Source organism: Castor canadensis, chromosome 11, assembly GCF_047511655.1.
Source record: "Castor canadensis chromosome 11, mCasCan1.hap1v2, whole genome shotgun sequence".
NCBI lineage: Eukaryota > Metazoa > Chordata > Mammalia > Rodentia > Castoridae > Castor > Castor canadensis.
The window spans coordinates 1106694-1132438 of NC_133396.1; the positions used below are offsets into that span (position 1 = coordinate 1106694).

The 25745-nt window shown below is 50.4% G+C and overlaps 2 protein-coding genes and 1 pseudogene across 2 annotated transcripts; 2 read left to right on the forward strand and 1 right to left on the reverse strand.

Annotated features, from left to right (window-relative positions):
• Positions 1 to 1120: 1120 nt before the first annotated feature.
• LOC109702241 (carbonyl reductase [NADPH] 2-like) lies at positions 1121 to 21401 on the forward strand. The gene is given in 13 exon segments (XM_074048902.1): positions 1121 to 1223; positions 7643 to 7737; positions 7879 to 7965; positions 19427 to 19493; positions 19936 to 19986; positions 19989 to 20032; positions 20154 to 20193; positions 20196 to 20307; positions 20399 to 20441; positions 20540 to 20639; positions 20746 to 20810; positions 21026 to 21143; positions 21226 to 21401. Coding segments are annotated over 13 exon segments (1029 nt in total). The 3' UTR covers positions 21330 to 21401.
• On the reverse strand, positions 12587 to 12652 carry LOC141414387 (U7 small nuclear RNA; annotated as a pseudogene).
• A 1654-nt stretch (positions 21402 to 23055) lies between the features above and the next one.
• Positions 23056 to 25166, forward strand: Dcxr (dicarbonyl and L-xylulose reductase). The gene is made up of 8 exons (XM_020188094.2): positions 23056 to 23208; positions 23286 to 23383; positions 24038 to 24192; positions 24282 to 24324; positions 24403 to 24502; positions 24587 to 24651; positions 24732 to 24849; positions 24980 to 25166. Exons 1-8 carry the CDS (start codon positions 23157 to 23159, stop codon positions 25081 to 25083), a joined length of 735 nt encoding a protein of 244 aa, XP_020043683.1. The 5' UTR covers positions 23056 to 23156; the 3' UTR covers positions 25084 to 25166.
• The last annotated feature ends 579 nt before the right edge of the window (positions 25167 to 25745 follow it).

The following is a 25745-nucleotide window of genomic DNA, read 5'->3' on the forward strand; positions in this document are numbered from 1 at the left end:
TGGGTGTGCACGCCTATAATCCCCTCATGTAGGAAGCTGAGGCTAGAGGATCAAAAGTTGAGGACAGGGCTGGTGGAGGGGTTCAAGTGGTAAAGCACCTACCTAGCAAGTGCGAGGCCCTGAGATCAAAGCCCACTACTGCCACCAAAAAAAAAATTTGAAGTTCGAAGCCAGCCTGTGTAATTCTCAAAAAAAAAAAAAAAGACAACATCCCAGGGACACTTGGGTTGTTCAACATTACAGGTATTGAGACCTTCAGCTGCTGGTGACCCAAGGAAAGGCACAGGCTCTAGGATGAGCAGCGTGGACTGCAATGAGTGGGAGGGTGGTGAGTGACTCTGCGTGCCTGAAGCAAGAGAAATCCTCCAGTTCTTAAAAGTTTTGGTAGAATTGTCCCAGCAACAGTGAGGTTTCGTGGAAGATGGTATCACCTGATGGCTGCAATCTTCTGCCACCTGCCTCTGTCCCCACACGTGGACATGTAGCTGGCTGTGCCTCGGTTCACACCAAATGTTCCTCCAGATTTCTCCTTCCTTCCTGATCTGCATCTGCCCACAGGCCCCACTCATGAACAGAATGTTGTTGGACTTCAGAGACCGTGGTGGGGAACATGTCCACTTCTATAGAAAGGGTGTCTGGGGCTAAGTTCCTGTGGATAGTTAACACCCAGAGCACGTGCCACCAACAGCAGACATTGTGTCCATGACCTCAGCAGTCATGTCACCCATGGCTAGGGATGAAAGAGACCTCTCCACTGTGGCAACAACTCCAAGGCTGGATTGTGTTGCAGACCTGTGAGCTAGCCCTGTGCCATTTCTCTCCTTTCTTAATCCAAGTTCACTCATCTGGTCGTGTGTTTCTCCTAAGTGACTGGCTGCACGGCTCCTGTTTTGTGTTGTTGAGTTGTGATTATAAACTTTTTCTAACTAGTAATTTTCTGCTTTGATCCAAACAGTCATTTCTGGGTAAAACCAGTCCTGCAGCTCAGAGGGAGACTGACCATCACAGACTCAAGTCCCTGCTGATCTTGTTAGCTTAGACTGCAGAGGAACAGCTGCTGGCCTGGGGTTGAGAGAAAACAAATGCCTGCTACACCGTGGGGCATGAGTGGGGCCCAGAGATGGCGCTGGGGCTCCAGGAGCTGACACAGTGGGAAGCAGCCAGGGGGCCCTTTAGGCGGGTGCTGTTAGAGCCCCAGGACAGCCAGGTGGCCACGGGCACAGGTCAGTGAGGAGGGGGGTGCCCTGGCAGGTTATGAGGAAATGCCCAAACTCAGTGACCACCTCTTTCAGGTCTCCAAGCTAGAGTGTAAGCGCCGCCCTGAGACCCTCCTCAAATCCTACGCTCCATGCCCACTGGCGTGGGTCTAGGAAAGGATGGAGTTAGGCCAGACCGCCCCTCCCCAGATAGAGTGACCTACAGCCCAGAACTCAGCCTGGGCCACCTTAGAGCCTTCACAGGCTCAGGTGCACAGCCGCAGAACAATTCCATGTCTCAGAGAAGGTGGGCAGGAAGGGCCAGCATCTTGGGGCTGGTTTCATGTTCTGGGAAGGCAGCTGGTTAATTTGTTTTGCAGAAAAAAGGGCCTACAAGAAATACGCCAAAATGTTTGTCTATAGTTGTCTCTGAAAAACGAAAAAATTAGCAAAGTTTTTTTCTCTTTTCTTGTATTTTACAAATTTCCTATCAATGTATAATCAGAAAAATTGAAATTTCATTCACTAAAGGTTCACTGGGGTTTGAACTGAGGACCTCTCGTTCTACCACTGGAACCATTCCACCAGCCCAAGGTTAAATTTTAAATTGTGTTGAGGCTGAGGACTTGCTTAGCTCGTGTGAGGCCCTTGATTCTATCCCCACCACCAAGCAACAACAAAAAGTTTATTGGACTTCCACCTCACGCCATTTTCTTTTTCTTTTTTATTTCTTTTATTCATATGTGCATACAATGTTTGGGTCATTTCTCCCCCCTGCCCCCCCGCCCTCTCCCTCTCCCCCCACCTCCTCCCTTTCCCCCCCACCCCCTCGAAACCCGGCAGAAACTATTTTGCCCTTATTTCTAATTTTGTTGAAGAGAGAGTATAAGCAATAAAAGGAAGGAACAAGGGTTTTTGCTGGTTGAGATAAGGATAGCTATACAGGGCATTGACTCACATTGATTTCCTGTGCGTGGGTGTTACCTTCTAGGTTAATTCTTTTTGATCTCACCTTTTCTCTAGTTCCTGGTCCCCTTTTCCTGTTGGCCTCAGTTGCTTTTAAGGTATCTGCTTTAGTTTCTCTGTGTTAAGGGCAACAAATGCTAGCTAGTTTTTTAGGTGTCTCACCTATCCTCACCCCTCCCTTGTGTGCTCTCGCTTTTATCATGTGCTCAAAGTCCAATCCCCTTGTCACACCATTTTCTTTAAGAGTGTTTGCTGAGCTTCAGTGCACTCCTGTATCATTACCTCCCAGGCACAAAGCCGGTGCTGGAGGAGTAAAGCCCCGCAGACTGGCTGGCATGGAAGAAGGCACTGGGGCTAGATGGGGAGGGGAGCAAGTGCTAAGGCCGTGGCTCTCTTTATTTGCAATTTTTCCTCCTCCCTGACATTTATGTGTCACTCTGAACTCGCTTTCCCAGTCAGTCCTAGGCATGCAGAGTGGGGAGTTCTGAGGGGCATCCCTTCCCAGCTGAGGTTGAGCATGGGACTCTAACAGCCAGCCTCCCGACTCCCAGCGGTGGCTGGGAATGCAGACGGCAGGGGGCACTGCAGCACAAGAGCCTCTGGCGTGGGCCAGCAGGACAGGTTGGAGACCCAACTTGGGCACTTGGCAGCTTGGGCAGCCTTGCGCAAATTACTTAAGCACTTTATTTTCTCTTTTGTAAAATAAAGAAAACAGAATTGATCTTCTGGAATGTGTGAGTGGTTTGTTTCCTAGCAGCAATATTTGATGGTTGCACAACTCTGGATATAATAAAACCACTGAATTGTACACAAGGGAGTGCCATCCAAGGCACATTTTAGGGGCACCTAGAGTTCTGAGCTCATTCTCCTGCAGGCAGACACCTGGTGTGTCCCAGTGAGAAGCCAGGATGGAGTGTAGGTGAGGGCTTAAGGAATTTGGGCTCAGGGCCATACCAGGCTCTTTCAGTGTTGGGGGCAAAAACCTAAAACATCTTTACCAGGGCCTGCAAGTGTTCACAGGCCTGGTTTGGACTCATTCCCAGGAGAAACCTGCAGTTGCCTGGTCACAGCAAGGTCAAGGCGCTGTGATTTATGTTCAGCCAGGACACAGAAGGGATGGGGGCTGGATCAGGACAAGGGGACCCTGCAGTATTACTTTAAAAATGAAAAGGGGTCGGGTGCCAGTGGCTCACGCCTGTAATCCTAGCTACTCAGGAGCCAGAGATCAAGAGGATCGTGATTTGAAGCCAGCCCAGGCAAATAGTTTGTGAGACCCGAAAAAGCCCATCACAAAAAAGGGCTGGTGGAGTGGCTCAAGGTGTAGGGCCTGAGTTCAAGCCCCAGTACCACACACACACACACAAAAAAAAAATATATATATATATATATAAAATCTGTAGCAATAAATTGAACCAAGCAGATGAAAGGCTTGTACACTGTAAAATGATCCCAACAGAAATAAAAGCATATCTAAACAAAGGGAAAGCTATCCTGTGTTCATGAACCTGAGGCCTCATCCCAGGTGCAGCAACTGGGGACTCACCCCAGAAGTCCTGCTGCCTGTTAGCCAGTTTCTGAATGCTCACTGTGGTGTTTTGCTGACTGGCAGGGCTGTTTCCAGCAGGAGGGCAATCTGGGTACCAGTTACAACATCTAGCTGGAAGCCAATGTCTGATGTAAGTGCAGGTTTTCAGTTTATGGAAAGGACTGTGAGTGGCACATCTCTGGTGGGTTTGGATTTGTTCACTCAGCTCTGGAGACAGGTATAACCATTCCTGCAGAGCCGTAAGGGTCTGGTGGGGTCTGATCAAACAGAAATGTGTCTAGTCCATCTAGTTCCTGGAGGAGGGCAGTTGTTGGACTTCCTAGAGATGCCAGTCAGTCAGAGGGAAGGGCTGGTTCTCTCTGTGGGACTGAGGCTGGGGACCCAGTAACCTGGCCTGTAGAAAAGACACCTTCCTCATCCCCAGGATACCTAAATCCAGTAGCAGGACCTCAGCTCCAGCTTCATAGGTGCCCAGGGCCAGTACTGCAGGCTGGGTCCCCTCCCTACCTCACTCCCAGCTGCTGACCTCAAAGGATGGGGGCCTCTGTTTCTCTGAGGATGTGGTAATGGATCTATGGTAGTGACAACTTTCAGGCAGAAAGCTTGATGTCCCCCTCCCTTCTCCACCCCTGGGGGCTAATCTGGAGAAAGGCTGGGTGGCTTTTCCCAGAAGTATCCCCTTACACCCTCTCAAACCTTTGCACCCCTCCCTCTCTGCCCTAGCCAAGAACTTAGTATCTTGGCAAAGGTGAACAGCCTGGACCTTCTCCAAGTCCCCACCTCGAAGACCATGCTGTAATTCATGTATATAATGGGGAGAGTCCCCAGGTCTCTTCTGAGCACTAAATTACCTCCCTGCAGGGAGGTATGTATGGGTATGTGTGTTCATTTGTGTGTGTGTGTGTGTGTGTGTGTGTGGTTTAGCTGTCTTCCATTGCATGCCTGTATTTCTGTGTGTACACAGGCTATCTCTCAGCCAAGCCTGCCTCCTTTCTCCTCCAGGAAGCCCCCGATTTCTCTCCAGCCTGGCTCTGCATAGTTCATGGACCTGAACAAGGCTAAGGACAGTCACCCCTGAACATGGCACCCTGCTGTGTTGACTTGCTTTAATGTGGAGGGACCTGAAGAGCAGTAGTTTTGGAAAAGTTTTTTTCTCTGACACCCCCTGTTGGCCCAAAGTCTGGTCCCCCCAAGAAGAAAGCAGTTTCCTCTGGCTCCTTCTCTGAGCTTCTGTTAATTAAACTTAAGTGGCAGCACAGACTGTGGGCTCTCAGCACACAGGACAGTCTGCCGTCACCTACTGCTAAGTGTTCCGCTGAGAAGCTCCACAAGCTAAAAATATACGATGGAGAAATAGCAGCCTCTTCAACAAAAACTGCCGGGAAAACTGGTTAGCAGTCTGCAAAAAACTGAAACTAGATCCATGTATATCACCCTACACCAAGATTAACTCAAAATGGATCAAGGATCTTAATATCAGACCACAAACTCTAAAATTGATACAAGAAAGAGTAGGAAATACTCTGGAGTTAGTAGGTATAGGTAAGAACTTTCTCAATGAAACCCCAGCAGCACAGCAACTAAGAGATAGCATAGATAAATGGGACCTCATAAAACTAAAAAGCTTCTGTTCATCAAAAGAAATGGTCTCTAAACTGAAGAGAACACCCACAGAGTGGGAGAAAATATTTGCCAATTATACATCAGACAAAGGACTGATAACCAGAATATACAGGGAACTTAAAAAACTAAATTCTCCCAAAACTAATGAACCAATAAAGAAATGGGCAAGTGAACTAAATGGAACTTTCTCAAAAGAAGAAATTCAAATGGCCAGAAAACACATGAAAAAATGCTCACCATCTCTAGCAATAAAGGAAATGCAAATTAAATCCACACTAAGATTCCACCTCACCCCTGTTAGAATAGCCATCATCAGCAACACCACCAACAACAGGTGTTGGCGAGGATGCGGGGAAAAAGGAACCCTCTTACACTGTTGGTGGGAATGTAGACTAGTACAACCACTCTGGAAAAACATTTGGAGGCTACTTAAAAAGCTGGACATCGATCTACCATTTGATCCAGCAATACCACTCTTGGGGATATACCCAAAAGACTGTTACTCCAGAGGCACCTGCACATCCATGTTTATTGCGGCACTATTCACAATAGCCAAGTTATGGAAACAGCCAAGATGCCCCAGCACTGACGAATGGATTAAGAAAATGTGGTATCTATACACAATGGAATTTTATGCAGCCATGAAGAAGAACGAAATGTTATCATTCGCTGGTAAATGGATGGAATTGGAGAACATCATTCTGAGTGAGGTTAGCCTGGCTCAAAAGACCAAAAATCGTGTGTTCTCCCTCATATGTGGACATTAGATCAAGGGCAAACACAACAATGGGATTGGACTATGAGCACATGATAAAAGCGAGAGCACACAAGGGAGGGGTGAGGATAGGTAAGACACCTAAAAAACTAGCTAGCATTTGTTGCCCTTAATGCAGAGAAACTAAAGCAGATACCTTAAAGCAACTGAGGCCAATAGGAAAAGGGGACCAGGAACTAGAGAAAAGGTGAGATCAAAAAGAATTAACCTAGAAGGTAACACCCACGCACAGGAAATCAATGTGAGTCAACGCCCTGTATAGCTATCCTTATCTCAACCAGCAAATACCCTTGTTCCTTCCTATTATTGCTTATACTCTCTCTACAACAAAATTAGAGATAAGGGCAAAATAGTTTCTGCTGGGTATTGAGGGGGGGAGCGGGAGGGGGTGGAGTGGGTGGTAAGGGAGGGGGTGGGGGCAGGGGGGAGAAATAAACCAAGCCTTGTATGCACATATGAATAATAAAAGAAAAATGAAAAAAAAAAAAAAAAAAGCTCCACAGACCACTGCTTATCTCCGGGTACAGCGGGCTCTGTCCAGGCCACTCCATGCTCCCCAACACCACTGATCTCCCCTAAAAACTATCAACAGTCCCCATTCTCTCACTCCCTACCAAGAGGGGTGCATGAACCCTGACCCTTGTTGGACTGGTGGCAGCCACACTTGATGATCACCTTGGCAGGTAGCAGATTTGGGTTCCTTTCTCCTGTACAACCTTCCCCTGTCAGCAACGTTTGCTGCTAGGAACTATTAATCACTACCTGATGGTTTCAGTGCACTCGTGACTAGGAGGGCCCAATGACAACGGTGATTCTTGAAAGCAGTGCTAAGGATGGCCACTATCCTTCTTGGACTTGGACCAGGCAGAGGAGTCACAGTCTGCCTTTAGGTCATCCAGAGTCCTGCCCTAAGTCTGCTCCCTCCTCAACTTGGCCAAAAACTCCCTGCAGCAAAAGACCTGTATTGTCTGTGGCCCCAGGTGGGCCCCTTCCCCTTGTTTGAGGGCATGAGTCATCTCTCCATCCATCCTTCCCTCATTTGCAGACCATGCTGAAAACACACTCTACGAAGTGCTAAGGAAATGACAGATGTCCTCCTGGGATCTGCTGTCATGCGAGAAATGACAGAGTTGGGGGCAGCAGCAGGGACACAGGGGCACAGGAGGCAGAGGGGTGCTTCAAGGAGCTGACTCTCAACTGAGCCCAGAGGCCAAAAGGGCAGAGGAAGCAAAGACCCAACAGCAAGAAGCAAGAGAGAGAGAGAGAGAGAAGAGGAGGAGGAGCCTGGAACCGCCAGCTTTGCAGGCCTGAAGGAGCTCAGCGGTTTCCAGGCTTCCATTTTCTGGGAAGTTTATGGGGGGGTGCAAAGGTGAAGATGCTGGACACAGAGCCTGAGGTTCAAGTCACAAGAACCAAAGAGAGAGGCAAGTGAAAGCGGAAGCTCAGAGGTCACAGGTAACCAGACCTGGGATACAGGCAGATGAAAAGCTTTTCATGAAGGAGAATCAGGGGAACCCAAAAGTCTCCTATGGCCAGTGGGGGACAAGGAAGGGTCTGAACCAAGTGGGGGCTTGGGCAAAGCAGCCAGGGACACAAGTGGAGACTATGGCCGCCACTGGTTTGAGGACCAGGTGACAGGGCAGAGATAGTGCAATTCGGGGGAAAGGGGCAGGGCGAAGGGGCTGGGTGGCCTGCAGGGTGGGAAGGCAAGGGGTCTCCCCCTGCCCCCTCATGTGCTCAGAGCTCAGGCTGGCCAATTCCTTGGCTTTCAGGTGCCTGGCATCGCTCTCACGAGAGTCCGTCCCGACACCTCTCCTGCTGAGACGCTGTCTAGCCCGGGCAGCCGGTGGGACGGGCTTGTGAGGATACTCCCTCTTGCCGGCATCTCTGATAGACGGGGCTTCAGGCCAGGCGTACATGCACTCTCCCATTCTCTGATCCTGAATGCCCCCTGTGCCCTGTCCTCTGAGAGCCCTGAGCTCAACAGCCCTGAGCTTCAAAGTCCACTTGTCCCTCACTTGGCAGTTCTGGCACCCAAGCCCCGTCCACACCTGGCTCATGTGTCTCCTGGTAAACTTGGGGTCCAGTTTCAGGTGGCTTTGTCCAAGGCCCTCTCCACACCCTGAGAACAGGAAAAGCAAAGAAGGCCTTTCTTCTAAAAGGCCTCTGAGAAGGAATTTGAGAGGGAAGCTTCGGGAAGGATTTTGCCCAGGCCCAGCTCTAGCCCCTTCCTGCACTCAGCAGGACTCACACACGTGTGCACATGGGGGGGTGTGCATCTTCACCCCTCACCCAGTGGTCTCCTGAGAACGTCTGCTCACCCACCAGCAGTATTTCTCTGCATTGCTGCTTCCATGTCAGAAGTGCAGGTGGTTCACCCAGGTGTGCACTCGTGTGCCTGGCAGCCCCTCCCCAGGGTAGCCTCAGACCCCAGGCTGATCAGGGCACACGTCTAGCCTCCATGTCACCCTCCCTCAAGAACCCCCAGGAAAGGTCTGTTTTGCTCTATGGTGGGCTGATGTGTGGGCTGCACATAGCAGGTGGCCAGGCCGGCCAGCTCTGCGTTGACCAACTCTGTGGCCTGGGCCAAAGAGCTGGCTTTATGCCCTACCCCCAACTCTGCCAGAGCTGCTCCCCTTGAGAGGGACACCCATCCATTCATCCTCTGCAGTGGAAGGACAAAGGAGCCCAAAACCATAGTCACATGAAGGGCACAAGCAGGGGGCTGCGTGGTGCCCCCTGTAAAGGTACGTGCCCAGGTCCCTGTGAACATGACCTTGTTTGGGTAAAGGGACTTTTCAAATGAAGTTGAGATAAGTAGTGGATCCCTGGGCCCAGATCTGGTGCCGCCAGCCTCTTTTTATGAAGTCAAAGCTCTAGTGGGTCGTCCCAACTCCCACACTCCCCAGTTACTTGCAGCCATCTACAGGCACTTCCAGCTCATCCCTGGAAACCCACAGCCTCACTGTGGTCCAGCAGCAGGAGTGGGGGCCCAGGGAGGGAGGTGGATTTTCAGCACACTCATGGTGGTCATTTCCTTAGCTCTGGAGGCCTTGTCAGTGTGGCCACTCGTCCACAGAAGAATCCCATGTTGGTCTTCTGACCCACTGAATGAGACTATGGGGTGTGCAAACCCAATTAGAAGCCTCTGCCTCCCTGAACAGTAAACCAGGGGCAGCACCACATCCCAAGAGGGATTTTGTCAATTAGTGCCGCCATTGAGGACCTGGAAATGCAGGATGGTGACTTTTAGCACGTGCTCACTGACTTCCCTCCTCAGCTGTTCAGAGGCCACACAATGGTTCTTGCAAATGACAGGGAAATGCCATAAAATAATCAGGAATCGACTCAAATGCAGATGTTGTCCCAAACATGGCTTCTCTCAAGAGTCACACGACACAACTTAGACCATCTGCTCCTCAGCTGTGGCTCTGACAAGAGCTTTGCAGTTTTTTGTTTGCGTGTTTGTGTTGTAACAGGGTCTTGCTATGTAGTCCAGGCTAGCCTTGAACTTTCAATCCTCCTGCCTCAGCCTCCTGAGCACTGAGATTATAATGGCCTTGGCGAGGGCTTTTCCCCTATACCTGTTAGTGAACACCCTCAGAAGCAGTTTGCTTTCAGCTCAGGGCCAGCAGTCCATGCTCATCTGCCCGGGGCTGTCAGCTCTCTGATTACATGCCATGAGCTCTGGAGCCTTCCTGCTCTTTTGTTCCACAAGACATCAAGCGGCCATGATCCTGATGAAAGCCAGCGAGACCCGCAGGTAGACATAACCCCAATCCTGACCTACTGATAAGACAGGCATCCAGAAGGCAGGAAATAAATGCCACAAACGTTCAGAGCCCTGCCACCGTGGGATGTGCCTTCTAAGGCAGTGCCTAAGCTGCTATCTCTGGCCCTGCTCCCAGCGGGAAGGACCCTTTGGATTTGCATGAAATGCTCACTTCTGTGTGTTATTGTATGCACTACTCTGTAGGAACCCAAATAGCTGCTGGTTCAATCAAGAACAAGCAAAGACCCAACCAGTGCAGGCTGCTTCAAAAGCTGTTCTGTGCCCCTCAGATCCAATGATGCAAGGTTTATTGCTTGCACCAGGTGAGGAGAGCACTGGGGTTACCTGCAGAGTACTGCTCTCCCTGAACAAAGAAAAGGAACACAATGTGGGGATTTCACTGGGGGAGTTTATACTCACGTAGGAGCAGCACATTTCTGAGTATGCTTAGTTTAAGGTCATAGAGCCCAAGTTCAAAAAGGAAAGATGAGCTGGGCATGTGGTGCCCCTCTAATCCCAGCACTTGGGATACGGAGGCAGGAGGATCAAGAGTTTGAGGCCAGCCTGGGCTACATAGTGAGTTCGAGGCCAGCATGGGCTATAAAGCAAGACCTTGTCTATAAAAAAAAAAGGGAAAATGGTAGATATATTGCCGGCATGCTCAGTTCAAGGCAGTAGGGCACATGTCCAAACAAGAAAGACGGCAGGCACAAACACTTCTGGGCATGATCAGTTCAGTATTACAATGAAACAAGTTCATTCCAGTCTAAAAGAAGCAAGTCAGAGTATCTTGGTCACCTTGGCTGTTTCCTCCTAAGTTTCTCCAAAGAGCTTCAGCTGAAACAAAAAGAAAAAACAGCTTTGCAGGTACATTGACAGTCTTTTAAAGAGACGGTAGCACCCCGAATCCACCTTGAAGGTCAGTTACTGCCAACTGAACACTGATGGTGAATCGGCTTCCCCTTCCATGTGGAGTCTGAGCTCCAGGGGTCAGGAGAGTCTGCTAGCTTACGAACCAGCTGGCTGGGGTTCTTGTCTCTACCCAGTTGGGAATCATGGGTGGGAAACCCTTCCAGTTGCTCCTCACTCTTGAGGTATTTGCCACATGGATGACAGTGGGCAGCAGCTGTCAGCTGTGGGCCTTTGAAGCTAGGGAAGTGGCATAGGGTTTGAGTTCCAGGCCCCTGACAGCTTGGTGGTGACACCAGGCTTGGGGCCCTAAGTACAGCTTCTGCAGGAAGGAGTCTCTCCACGGTTCGGGGGCCTCGTGTTACAGTTGGACCCCAGGTGAACCCCAGGTGATCTAAAGCCACTGATATTCTCTGCTGGCTGCTGCCTGCCCCCACTTCTCTGTTCGATTTGGCCCAGGGTCACTCAGCTTGCCAGCTTTACTGCTGTCCTGCCAGCTTCCTCTCTGCCTCTGCTGCTTGTTCTCTTCTCATTGTTGGTGCTCAGGAAAGAGGGCCAAGACACTGGAGAGAAAGCCTTTTTTTGAACATCATGGCAGCAGCAAGGACAGTGTCTCCCAGTTGCTCAAAGCAAAACTGAGCAGTCCGCTTAGAAGCGGGAATAGCAAGAAGGGGAGGGGACGAGAGCGTCTGCATCCATCACAACAGTCGGCTCATATTTGCGTCAAGCACGGCACAGTCCACTAGGCAATGATTGTGTTTGCGCCAGTCACAGGTCTTCTGTGGGCTGACGTGCCCCCTCCCTCTGGCCTGGGTGGAAGTGGCTGTTCTGGCAGTTGGTCTTGGGTCAGGTCAAAGCACCTTTCGAAAGGGTGCTTACAACAAAGGCTGATCAGTAGCAGTACTTTAGCAGTATTTAAGCAAAAGATGTTTTTCAAAAGGGTGCTTAAAAAAATAAATAACTAAAAAGGGTTGCTGGAGTGGCACACAGGACAGAGTTCCTGCTTCGCAAGTGTGAGGACCTGAGTTCAAACCCCAGTACTGCCAAAAAAATAAATAGAAAGTATCAGTAATATCGCATAACATAGAGGAAAAGGTAGAGGATATAAGGGCGTGTACTGAAAGCTGGTGACAAATGGGGGGTGGGAGGTAAAGGGGTCAGGGAGAGTAATGGAAGGGGCTGAGCGGACCAAAGTAAAGCACACCCACGGTGGGCATTCATTGAGACACCCTTTGAACAGCAACTTGAATATTAATAATGAAAAGCAGGGCAATAAAATAGGTACAGTGGGGGGGTACTAGTGGGAGAGGGAAGGTGAAGGAAGGTATGGCAGATGGACTTCATATACCAATATGAAACAGAACGAAGAGACCTCTTGCAATTGCTTTAAGTGGGGTGGGAGGGGGTGAGGGGGAGAGACGATGGGGACAATGTATATATATAAGTCTAATTGGAACTGTCACTATGAATCCATCCCCCCGTATAATGAATATATCCTAATAAGAAAATTTATCTATAAATAAATAAGAAAGGAACTGCAGCTTTTCCCCCCATAGGTGAGGGAGTTTGTCCCTACAAGTTCCTGCCTCCTTAGTGAATGACTTTTGAAAATATTTGAAAATAGAAATTATCCTTAGTCTTTGCTGGGAGTGAAAGGTGGTCTTGGAGGGAGTGGGGGTGGGGTCAGGGTGCTGCTATTTTTTTTTTTTTTGAGGTACGGGGTTTTGAACTAAGGGTCTATATTTTGAGCCACCCCACCAGCCCTTTTTTGTGAAGTTTTTTTTGTGTGTGTGTGGGGGGGGGGTGCGGTTTCCAGCATAAGCAAGAAAACCTGCTAGACATATTCTAAAAGAGCTGTGACACTTATGTGAAGGTTTTTTTTGAGATAGGTTTTCACGGTTTCATGAACTATTTCCCTGGGCTGGCTTCAAACCTTGATTCTCCTGATCTCTGCCTCGTGAGTAGCAAGGATTACAGGTGTGAACCACCGGTGCCCCACCACTACTGTGTTTTTAACTGTGGGGGAGAGGGCTATGGGGGCCAGATGTCTTTGAAGCTGTGTCTCCTGTTTCCAAACTGCAGATGTTTGGAACGCCCCAGAGGAGCCTCCATTAACACACCAGGCAAGGTCAGGCCCCTTGGGAAGTCAGCTGCTAGGCCTTGGGCAGTCAGTGCAGGCTGGACTCAAAGCCTTAGTGGAGCAGGTCTGGTCCTGTGAAGCAGTTCTCAGGTGTCCCCATGTGTGTGTCTTGGGACAGAGCCTTTCAAGAAGCTGACTTTCAGTTCTCCATCCTCATAGCCTGTTCCCCTGAAGCCCAGTTCAGATCTGAACTGTGACAATTGCAAAGGGAAGTCCCAGTTTGAGAGCGCTGCCTGTGTCTTTACCCGGAGTGAGACTTCCTGAATCTTCTGAGGAGTCTTGGGTCAAGGACAGGGCCCTTGAAGGTCTCCAGGACTCAGGGGAAGGCTCAGAGAGGCAGGATGGGCCCACTTCCTGGAGGCCAAGTCCCAGGTCTGAGTGAGGGTTTCAGCTGCAGGGAGGTAGTTTTGCTAGGGGCTGGAGCCTACTTGCTCATTGGGGCTGCTCTAGGGAGGGCCTGTGAGCTGGTGGCTGCTGCCTGGCAGAGGTGTCATGTGGCCTGCCCTGAAGGCAGAGGTGTTCATCCCATGAATACTGTCACACAAGACTGGGAAGGGCTCCGGATGTACCCTTAGACCAATTCTCAGAAGTAGAATTGGGGGTTTGTATTAAATCCTCTGATTGTTTCACCACACTTCTCCCAAAACATCTACCCTATGCTCTGAGATGGAGAGGTTTTGGCAAAGGGAGTTAGGGTGCAACTTCTGGACCAGGAAAGACCCCTTCACACTTAGTCTTATAATTGTCCCACTTCAGAGGGAACATGGGTGGCCACAGAGGTGAGTTCCAGGCTGGCTAGTGTAAGTGAAAGGCAGCTTACTGGGAAGGACCAGGTGAAGAGGACTCCAATGCGCTCCTTGGCCCCCAGACTGGGACACAGTGGGTTGGAGTCAGGTGCTCAATATGGGAATCTCAAACAGAGACACGGGACACCAAGGCTTTTCAGGAAGCAGTATTTATTAGCATGCCAGCAGAAGCTCAGCAGATACACATCCAAAGGCTGAGCCCCGAGAACAAAGGGGCCTCACCTTATATACCCTTGCCAGCAGGTTACAGAAGCAAGCTTAACCCACATATGTCTGCATGTGACTTCATTGGCTATTTCATTCCCCCGGTGCTATGTGACCTCCTTCATGTTTCAGTTTGTAAGTTTTCTCTCTCTGCTATGCCATTCCCTCCCCCTGCTACATTATCAGAACACAGCCCGTCTGTTTCTTTTCTAATCCTCCTCCCTGCTACATTATTCCCCCCCTTCGATGCTTAGACCCACCTAAGGTCAAAGAGCATCATCTTGATTCAGGGGTTTGTATTTTCGTAGCATCATTACATGGGAGGCTGTTTTTCTCTAGAGTGTGCTCTATAATAGTCCTGATGGACCACAATGTCAAGGGAACCAGGCAGGCTAACATCAAACATGCTCCCAAGACAAGACCCATCGCCCTGCTTTCCATGACAACTGTAGCCTTGGATTGGATTTTTACTCTGGGGCTTCTAGTATCACTTACCAACAACCTCACAAACCTGGGGAGTATATGAGCCGATGGAACACCCGACCTGTTGGTGGGTGTGTGATATAAAGTACGGCTGTGCAGAGGTCCCAACAATGGCTCTCTTAAGCATTCAGTACATGGGGGGAGGGGACCTTGCAGGGGCCAACCCAAAAGGTAAGAGTTCAAGTGTGTACAGGAGAGCAGGGGTGCGTCCCGTGTTTGAGTTTCCGCCTGACTAGAGCAGGGCTGTTGTCCTGTTGCAGTGGGAGTAAACAAGATAACAACAAAAGGGCCCCTCTAATGGACTTTTAATGCTTGGACATTTTATTCTTTTATCCAGGCAGTATCATTTAGTTTTTTGTTTGTTTGCTTTACTGAGTAGAAGTACCATGGCAATAATACACTATCAGTATATGTGTCCAAGAAAATGCATTGTTTTAAAAAAGTTAAAACCACCATCTTTAAGTATCAAAGGACATGTTTAGAGCCAGTAAAAAGAGTCACTTTGTCTCTATTTAAGTAGAAGACCCTGTTTAAAAAAATATGAGTTTGTGTCTGGAAGGGCTTTAATGCCAGATAGCCATACATGTATAAGAACCATTTCCTTAATCCTCTCAGCCTTGGCTATTTTGGAGAGGTCTGGCACCAGTGATTCCATTTGAACTTTGACAGCATTCCCCCCCTTGTCTCCAAACTGCTCGTCTCTGAGCGGTCTCCTCTGAAGATCTTTCTCCCATCCAAGTACTAACCAGGCCCGACCCTGCTTAGCTTCTGAGACCAGATGAGATTGGGCATGTTTAATGTGGTATGGCCTTAGACTGGAGATCTTTCTTGATTGGTCATTTTTTTTTCCTCATCGTGAGGATTTGCTCTTTCCTGGATTTTGTTTGTTTGGTTTTGGTCCCACATGGGGTGGGGGGATAATGAGCAGATCAGATGGGGGTCAGTGCCAACTAGACACTTTTGGCCAAATTTAAGCAACAAAGAGGCTTGGAAGGAGAGGCTCTTAGGCAGCGGGCATCTAAACAAGGACAATACAGAACAAAACCTAACAAAAGCAGACGTCTAAAAAGCTAACCTGGTTGACACATAAGTAGTTATTAGAGTCATTTTTATGGACTTGATTGTAAATGCCCCAGAAGGATCAGAACTGTAATGACAAAAACTTAAGAGTCATGGTTAAAATTCTGGTGGACAGTTTAGCAACTAACAGAACAGTATATCGTACCACTAACTTTCTGTTACCATGTTTAACTAAATTTTATATTTTAGAAGGCTTGATATATTTGAAAAACATAAATATATTTTGTATAGAGGAACCAGCAACAGCATCACAGCTCTATAGAGGTTACATATACATTTTAGTTTAGTTGTTGCTCTTGAAGTAAAACCTTAGATTTTGAAGGGAACAGTGTTAGTGACCCCAAATAGCCCAGCCACATACACATATAGGATACTGACTGCAGTAGAATCACCCAAGACAACACTTGTTTAACATGAGGTCATCTAGAAAATTTTACATAAACCAACTCTTAAATGAACTTTTATTAGTCATGACTCAGTTACCTCAGTCATCAAAACCCTGACAAGAATCACCAGAGAACACAGGTAAATATTTATGGGGACTAAGTGTGGAGTTAGGAAACCTAATGGCCAAGAATCATGGCTTAGATGTTGGTAAGGGATCACATCCCAGATTGTTGACATCAACACATGGCACGTGACATACAGCAGGATCCCACCAACCTGCAGTCAGTGGAGTCCCCCTAAAATAACAGTGGATGCCCAATCTGGACATCCCAGACCAAAAATTCCCTCTGACTGCTATTTGGAAGGAGTAGGACTAACATCTGCGCTCTGTTGACTCCAATAAAAACTAGAGGTAGTGTGGTGCTCCTTTTTAAGTTTTTTTTTCTTTTATCTATCTGGAGGGTGCGCTTTGGCTTTGATTTTTAACTTTGCTTTACATAGGTAAATCTGTCTAAACCCTCATATCAGTGCAGCAGCACTCCCTGTGCTCAGCTGCCTCTTACCTCTCTGTGTTTTAATAAACCCTTTGTTGTCTTGATAAATTTGTGGATTAACCTGTAGCACCAAAAATTCCTGACAGTTATCTTGAGAAAACAAAAACCATTTTTAAGACAGTTTTTTGTAAATGTTATCAAGAACAATATATTTTTAAGATAGCCTGGTTATGAGCTTAGATAATTAAGTTTTAGTTTAACATCAGTACTTTAAATTTTGACCTTACAAAGCCTTTGAGGTAACTGGATTTTAGTCAACTCAATCACTTACATAAGCATTTAAACTCCATCTTTTTATGACAACTTACTCTGTACCTTTGTGACAACTTACTTTGCATCCTCTGAGACAGCTTGTCTTTATCTTTTTTTATTTAAAAGTATTTTTTAACCTTTTATTTTTAAAAAAACATATCTTTAATATCTTATATATATTTTATTTGTTGAAAATAACTCATAAATCCTTTTAACTTAGAGCCTTGTATTTGCATGAAAAAAACCCCAAAGAAACCTTAAAATTATTTTTTTGTATAAAACCAATTTATAGAAAGCCCATTTGTTAAAAGACCCAATAAGAGAGAATTAAATTCCAGATTTTATTTACAACAGAATAAAACAGGCTAAGGTCAATTTTTAATACCCAAATTTTAAGATTCCTGCAGTACGCTCTGCCCCCCTTTTCTTTTCTTTCTTTTTTTTTTCTCCTACTCTGGTCTGAGCTGGAGTGTTAACCCCTGAATGCCTGTATTCTAGTGAGGCCTGATTGAAATAAGTTTGAAAACTGATTTTCTCAAAAGGAGTAGTAGAACAGTTTTTTCTACATTGACTCTATAATAAGAACTATCCTCAAGAAGTTTACATATTCATATGTAAAAAGCTTAAGCAGTTTATAATAGATCTTTAAAATAAACACCCTGCTTTTTTGTTACCTTGAATATCACATTAACCTTATAACAGCAGTTTACGAAACATTTTGAAGATGTTTACACATTTGCACACACACACACACACACACACACACACACACACTTTTATAAATTAAGCATATTCCAGGAACAAATTAAATTTTCCCCAATGCTTTAAACAAATTCACACACACCTATAAAATTAGAGTCATTCGCAAACAAAACAAAACAAAAACCTTTAAACCAGAACCAGAAGGCTATCTGGTGGACTGGTGGATCATGTTCTCTTGTGAGTCTCACTCTTTGGAACTAAGTTTTTGTTACCCATCCCTTAACCTCAGTTGTGGCTATTTTCAGGGAAGAGCTCAAACACCCCCTCTCCCCCAGAACTGGAGGTGTTTATTTTACCCAAAGTACTTTCTTTTTACTTGTGTTGTTTCTCATCCTGGTCTATCTTGCTGGTGAGAAAACCCCATAGGCGCTCAACCTCCCTAATTCCCTGAGGTGTCTTGCACACTTTCGCCCTGTTCCCTAAACCTGAGGGAACAGGTTTCACCCCAGACAGGGTTACAGGGTTACTTGGGGTTCTCTGGGAAGTGATCAGTCTCCCCTTCTGCCCTCTAAAGGCAGGTCTATTATTTGAACCTGGGTTCTTATCAGGCTGACAGGAAGGGCTCCCAATTGGTTCCCAAGCCTTTTCTGGGTTCCTTTGTGCAACCGAGATTTGCTCTCCAGTGTGCCGGGAGAGGCGAGTCCCTCCATCGAATCAACAGGTCTGTGGGCACCTAGTGGAATGCTCTCCTGACCAGCCAAGGGATCCTGTGTGACAAAGAGGTGCAAACACTGTCTCCGAGTCCCAGACAAGTCCCCATAAATGTTACAGGAATCTCGAACAAAGACATGGGACACCAAGGCTTTACAGAAAACAATATTTATTAGCATGCCGGCAGTGGCTCAGAGGATTCACATCCAAAGGCTGAGCCCCAAGAACAAAGGGGTCTCACCTTATATATCCTTGCAAGCAGGTTACAGAAGTAAAAGCAAGGTCTAACCCATATATGGCTGCATGTAACTGGGTCACCCCCAGTGCTATGTGACCTTCTTTACATTTAGATTTTTAAGGTTTTCTTTCCCTGCTGTGCCATCCCTCCCCCGTGCTACAATGATCAGAACACAGACTTGCTTGTTTCTTTTCTTTTTGGCCCTCCTCCCTGTTATACAAGGACCAATCTTTTTTTTTTTTTTTTCCTACTGGGGCTTGAACTCAGGGCCTATACCTTCAGCCACTTCACCAGCCCTTTTTGTAAAGAGGTTTTTCAAGATAGGGTCTCTTGAACTATTTATCCAGGCTGACTTGGAACTGAGTTCCTCCTGATCTCTGCCTCCTGAGTAGCTAGGATTACAGGTGTGAGCCACCAGTGCCTGGCAAGGACCAACCTTAAGCAGGATGTGCCCTTGGCCAGTGCCTGAAGTCTCCAGGCCATCTGCCTTAGTTACCTCAGGAGGAAGTTCACTGTCACTTGTTCTCTGGGTGCCTGTCCCCACCCCAGGACATCAGAGCCAATCCAGAATGCTGGAGTATTATCAGAGAGCTTGTGCGTGGAAGGCTACTCCCCTTGCCCACCAGTCAAGCTGCTCAGGCTGGAATCCTCCCACTGACTGGGAGGCCCAACTTCTCTTCCAGTAAAAACAGTGTTATTTGGTAACATTTCTGTCTAGACAAGACCAATAAAAAAATAAAAATTCTAGAGCACTTGTTTAGCATGTATGAAACCCTGGGTTTGATACTCAGCCCTGGGCTATAGGGAAAAAGAAAATTCCATTTCTTGCACTTCTCTTTTTTCCATTACACTGCTGTGTGTAGGCTCTCTCAGGGGCACAAATGCATGCACACCTTTCTTTCAGTACTGGGGTTTGAACTCAGGGCCTACACCTTGAGCCATTCCACCGGCCCTTTTTGTGGTAGGTTTTTTTGAGATAGGGTCTCACGAACTATTTCTTTGGCGCCGGCTTGCTGCTGGCCCCACCCCTGCCCGCCTGCCAGCTCAGGCCTATAAAAACCCAAGTCCTTTTCTTGCTGCAGGAAAAGTCTGGGAGGAAGCAGCTGAATTTCAGTGGCTTGCGGGCCCTGGTGACAGGGGCAGGGAAAGGTAAGTGTGAACAGGTGAGTAGGAGTACCAGGGCTACAGGGGAACAAGGTGGCCAGACCTGACACTGAATAGAAGCCCGTGTGACTCTGTCAAGGTTCAGTCCCCAGCACCTGACCCCCACCCCACTCAGGACTAAGCTGCTCCTACCATGTGGCTGCAGCCCCTCCCCAGCCACCACAAGATCCCCTGAGAGGCATGAGTTGCCCTGGCCCCACGTCAGGGCAATAGGAATCCAGCTACAGACCTTTCCCGTAGACCCAGTGGCTCAGACTCCCTTGGCTTGACCCTCATCAGCTAGGCTTTTTACTAGGGCCCTGGCCAGCATCATCTTACTGCTTGTTCCAGGGCCACAGAGGTCATAGTCTTCACTCCCACATGCGACCCTACCCCAGCCTTGACTAGGCCTGCAGGGCCTTTTCTCCACTGCATTCCCTCCCTGCAGGGATCGGGCGGGACACTGTGAAGGCCCTGCATGCCTCAGGAGCCAGAGTGGTGGCGTGAGCCGCACTAATGCAGACTTGATTAACCTTTCCAAAGAGGTGAGGTACACAGCCCTGCTGTTGACCTGGGCCAGCACCCCACACCTCCAGGGGTGTCTCAGAAGCCTGCCAGGACCATACCCAGGGCACCACACAATCTCTCCCACCATCTCTCCCACAGTGTCCTGGTATAGAGCCTGTGTGTGTGGACCTAGGTGATTGGAAGCCACGGATCGGGCACTGGGTGGTGTGGGTCCTGTGGACCTGCTAGTGAACAATGCTGCTGTGGCCCTGATGAAGCCTTTTCTAGAGATTACCAAGGAGGTTTTCGACAGGTGGGAAGTGGGGAGAGTGGGCAAGATGGGAAGGGGCTGCTGAGGACAGGACAGGTAGGGGGAGGTGGCCATGATTCCTCTCTCCTGCCAGGTCTTTCAATGTGAGTCTTCATTCTGTGTTCCAGGTGTCCCAGGTGAGACAGTGGGAGGGGTGTGGCTCAGCGCCAGCCACTGACCACCGGGGTAGGGAAGGGTGGGGTGGGGTGAGTTGTGTCCAACTCTTGTTTCCCAGATTGTAGCCAAGGGTATGATTGATCGTGGAGTTCCCGGATCCATCGTCAACGTCTCTAGCATGGTGGCCTATGTTACCTTTCCCAACCTGATAACCTACAGTGAGTGCACTCCCCACTCCACACAGGAGCCCCTGGGCTCTGAGGCTGGGCCTCCCTGGAAGGAGGGCTCAGTCCCTAAGGGATCCTCAGTGCTGCCTGCCCACAGGCTCTACCAAGGGCGCAATGACAGTGCTGACCAAAGCCATGGCCATGGAGCTGGGGCCACACAAGGTGAACATGAGGGCTGAGGAACACAAGATGTGCTACTGGGGGCAAGGCTAGAGGTTGAGAGTGAGGGTAAGGGGGAGGCCTGGGGACCATACAAGCTCTAGGCTGGGGTAGGGTCAGGGGTTTGCTGATCGCAGTAAGGAAGCTCAGACATAGGGGTAAACCAGAGGCTGTGGGGCGGGGCTAGTCCACTAGCTGAGGCCACCTACTGACTCTAGATCCGAGTGAACTCCGTGAACCCCACGGTGGTGCTGACGGCCATGGGCCAGAAAGTTTCAGCTGACCCTGAGTTCTCCCGAAAACTGAAGGAGCGCCACCCACTGAGGAAGTCTGCAGGTCAGGAGTTGGGGACAATGGATGAGTGGGGCCACAGAGGGCAGCCAAGCCAGGTGCCCTGACCGGGTCTGCCGCCCTGCAGAAGTGGAGGACGTAGTCAACAGCATCCTCTTCCTGCTCAGCGACCGCAGTGCCTCTACCAGCGGCTCGGGAATCTTCGTGGATGCTGGCTACCTGGCCTCCTAGAGCGTCCAGGCCCTGCCACCAAGTGGCTTGGCCCGATCCCCACGCCACGGCCCCGCCTTCCACCCACCTCACAGCCCTGCCCTTACATCATGGCCCCGCTCCGGCCCCGCCCCTGCCCAGCCCACTGCCCACGTCTCCGCCCCAGGCCCCGCCCCGGAGCCGCCCACTCCCCACGGCCCCGCCCCATCCAGGCCCCGCCCCAGGCCAACCCACTTCCCACGGTCCCGCCCCCGCCCCTCCCAGGCTCCGCCCCGGACCCACCCACTTCCCCATGGCCCCGCCTACTATCCAGCCTCACAACCCTCCACCCGCGGGTCCCTGTCCCCCACAGCCTCCCTCCACCACGCACCGCTACTCAGTCCCCGCAATCCTGCTCCTCGGGTTCCATATCCGCGGCTGCCACGAACCTCCACCCCTTCCCCGCTCACGGTGTCTTCTGCTGTTTTGGGAACGATTTACCTAAATAAAGGAATTCCCTTGTTCCGGAACCAATGCCTTGTTCCGGAATCAGTGCCCCAGGCACTGGGGCAGGCATTTCACTGCCCGCCTACTCCGCCCTATAACCACAGGGCAGCGATTCTTTCGCAAGGAAGGGATTGCTGTTGTCTACGCCCCGGGCAGAGTAGAGAATAGCGGGCAGAGAACAGACAGCGGCCTGCAGAGCCACCTTTCCTCCCCAGAGTCCCGGTTCTGACCCCGCTATCCTTAATCGGTGGACCCAGGTCACTCCCTAAAATAGTGCAGAAGGATCCGTCCTGGCGGGCAGAGGCTCAAATCTAGTAATCCTCCCCGGGGAAGTCCACTCCCATGTGGGCACACCTCCTTCCAAGACCACGGTGAGAGGGCCGCCCAGGGTAGGGCGGGGCTCACAGCAGCTTTTGTACCCACTGTCTGACCTGAACAGCTGGGGCTGGCCAGAGGGTCTTGCAGGCTCTTCCACGTCTCGGCTGTGTTTGCCTGCTATGGCTATATCGTCCTGGGAAGCAGCCAGACCTAAAATGGCTAGCCAAGTGAATTAGCACAGGGTCCATCCTCAGGCAAGGGGGCAGAGGAGGATGACTTAGGGGGGGAGGGAGGAGATGCTGAGGGTACTTCTGACCTGGAGTATAGCAGAACCTTCAGGGAGCAAGGTCTGAGCTGAAGCTGGCTTGAGCCGGTCTGGGCAAGGATCACAGGACATTGATGAGATCTGCACACTATCCTGGACACAAGGTGAAGCCACTTAAAAGGATCTAAGTAGTGCCTAGCTGTGAGAACACGTTGGGGGCTATCCCTCCTTTGGACTCTGGCAGGCAGAGGGCAGGGTACAAGGTTAGGCAGGTGGCCTTATAAGGAGTGGCCAGCAGGTCAAAGGCTAGGTCCAGGTGCTTAAATTTGTGCTTCTGCTGTACCTGACTGTCCTTGCCTCCAGCCTATCCACCTCTCCCGGCCAAAAGCCCGAGATGAATCAGGGGCCCTACAATCACCAGATCCCTACTACACAGAAAGTTAGGACTGCGCTCCCCATGTCAAAAGTAGCTGCACGTTTTTTCCTGTATTAACTCTATTTCATGTAATAATCTTGGCAGGCAAAACGTGCCGAACGGGACTCACTAAACCGATTCCACGCCCCGTGCTTGGGTCTCACCACTGGGGCCATTTGAAAAGCTACACTCTGGGGCAAGCGGAGCCCCGCCCTCCCCCTATCGGCCAATCACCATGACGGGAGGAGCCATCATTTGAATATGCCCACCCTTTGCCAGGAGGCCGCCCTGCGATTGGCTCCGCCGCGCCTCGCCCCCAGGTCCAAGTCCGGGTCCCGGAGCTCAGGGTCTTGGCCGTGCAATCATGGATCTGGGCCTCTCCGGCCGCTGGGCGATGGTCACCGGCGCGGGCAAAGGTGGGCCGGCCGGCGCGGGCGAGGGGCGGCCGGCGGGTTGGGCAGGGGGCGCCCGCTCTGAGCCGCTCTTCTCTCAGGCATCGGGCGCAGCACTGTTCAGGCACTGCACGCGGCGGGTGCCCGCGTGGTGGCGGTGAGCCGAACGCAAGCGGACCTGGACAGCCTTGTCCGCGAGGTAAGCGCTGCGGTCCGGGCCGTGAGGGGCAGCGGGCGGCTAGGATCTGCTGCGCCCCCTGCCGCCCTTCTCGTCGCAGGCCCGGCGTCCTGCGGTAGTGCTAGAGGAGACCCTTCGTATGCCCTCCCAGGGCGCGTGACCTGCGTGGGCACCCGGGCGGCCAGCAGAGAGGTCTGGCCCCTTGGGTTTGGAAGGAGGTTGAAATGTCTGCTTAGCTGTCCCAGGGCCAGGAGCGCTGGGGCAGGGAGGAAGTGCACTGACCGGAGGTGGGCGTGGCTACGAGCTGTGTAGCCCTGGGTTTGCCCAAGAGGCTGCTGGGACCATGTGAGATGCGGTCCAGCAAAACCTTAGCCTTGTGGGGGTCACTCCAGTTGGCCTGGCCCATGGGTGTCATGACCACTGTAGGGTTTACTGCATTCACACGGATCTGGACAGGGACAGGCAGGGATCAGCAAGGCGGAAGGGGCATCCTGGACTGGGTGGTGGGAGGCTCCGCAGCCTGACCGCCCAACCGTGACCCCTCCAGGTGAAAGCACCCTCCTAGCTCCTACTCCTCCCAGCCCAGCCCCCTCTCCGTCAGGTGGCAGAGGTCCAGCTGTGCCCCTTCTTGGGCACAGAGCTGCTGGTACCTGTGCCTTGCCCCAATATACGCAGTGTCCTGGGGTAGAGCCCGTGTGTGTGGACCTGGCAGACTGGGAAGCCACAGAGCAAGCACTGCACAGCGTGGGGCCCGTGGACCTGCTGGTGAACAATGCTGCTGTGGCACTCTTGCAGCCCTTCCTGGAGATCACCAAGGAGGCTTGTGACATGTGAGCCTGCAGGGGGGTGGAGGAACCCTGGGGTCAGGGGAACAGCCATAGTCCCTGTCTCTGACCAGGGTCTGCCCATCTACTACTAGGTCCTTTGATGTGAACCTGCGGGCTGTCATCCAAGTGTCCCAGGTGAGCTGCGCTGCTTGTCAGGAGTAGGAATGCTGAAGAATGGTGCCGGTTCTGTCTCATATCCCTCTGCAATTTCAGATTGTGGCCAGGGGCATGATAGCCCGGGGAGCCCCAGGGGCCATTGTGAACGTGTCCAGCCAGGCTTCCCAGCGTGCTCTGACCAACCACAGTGTCTACTGTAAGTGATTCCAGTTGTGCCCTGATCCCCACCCCATCTCCAACTCTTGGCCTGCTTGGGCTCCATGACAATCCCGTCTCACAGGTTCCACCAAGGGTGCCCTGGACATGCTGACCAAGACAATGGCCCTAGAACTTGGACCCCACAAGGTGAGTTGGGCTGGGGCGCCTCCCACCACCCAGTCCACATGCCCCTTCTACCTTGCTGATCCCTGCCTGTCCCTGTCCAGATCCGTGTGAATGCAGTAAACCCTACGGTGGTCATGACACCCATGGGCCAGGCCAACTGGAGTGACCCCCACAAGGCTAAGGTTTTGCTGGACCGCATCCCACTTGGCAAGTTTGCTGGTGAGTCAGGCAAGAGTCCAAATTGGAGTTGAGTTGTACCAGTGGTCCCTGTTCCTGTCTGGGGGCCAGGGGTGAAGGGAAGGATGAGGGGCAGTCATCGTTTACGCTCTGACCTCCATCTGGCCCACAGAAGTGGAGAACGTGGTGGACGCCATCCTTTTCCTGCTGAGTGACCGAAGTGGCATGACCACAGGCTCCACTATGCCAGTGGATGGGGGCTTCCTGGCCACCTGAGCCCCCTCTACCCATATACACCTCAGCCCCGTGCTTAGGCTGTCCCCCCATCCCCATCCCTCCAATAAACCTGACGCTTCCCAGCTGTCGTGCTGATTCTCAGGTAAACAGAGATCCATTAGCTCCACGATACAGGTCAGATGGTAGCCTGGCTCCCATACCTGAGACTTTCAGGCCTGGCTAGCTCCCTGGCTAGATAGGACCTTCCAGAAAGAAGGCTGGCTCCTTAAAAAGGATGGTGAATTTGACCCAGGATAGCTGTTGGCCTGTCTGGAGACCTGTAAGGTGGAGCAGTGGATTATAAGTGTGGATTTTGACATGAATGTTGATCTTCCTTGCAGTTGATAAGTAAGACATGTGAAACAAGGTAGAAGTGTGTCAAACTTTACTCACTTGCCAGTGACCTGAACAACTTCTCTGTTGAATTAGATCAGTTTTCCTATACTGGAGAACATTTCTTTAACCTTTGTGCTGTGCACAACGTGAAGACAAAACTGAAGTTTAATCCACACTTTTCAATCACCTTCCTAAGCCCCAACATTGATAAATCAAGCCCTGATCTTTGGAATTTGTGACTTTCCATGGTGTAAAACTCCAACAGTTGCCCACTTGACGTCATTGGATGTGGAGGTGGGCGGAGATGCATAGTAGCCATGGTAGAT

Bases quoted from the DNA above. Each gene is read 5' to 3' on its own strand.
- Dcxr (XM_020188094.2), top strand. From the start codon at position 23,157: ATGGATCTGGGCCTCTCCGGCCGCTGGGCGATGGTCACCGGCGCGGGC. The intron at 23,384-24,037 runs GTAAGCGCTGCG...CAATATACGCAG, and splicing joins TGGACAGCCTTGTCCGCGAG to TGTCCTGGGGTAGAGCCCGT. The intron at 24,325-24,402 runs GTGAGCTGCGCT...CTGCAATTTCAG, and splicing joins CTGTCATCCAAGTGTCCCAG to ATTGTGGCCAGGGGCATGAT.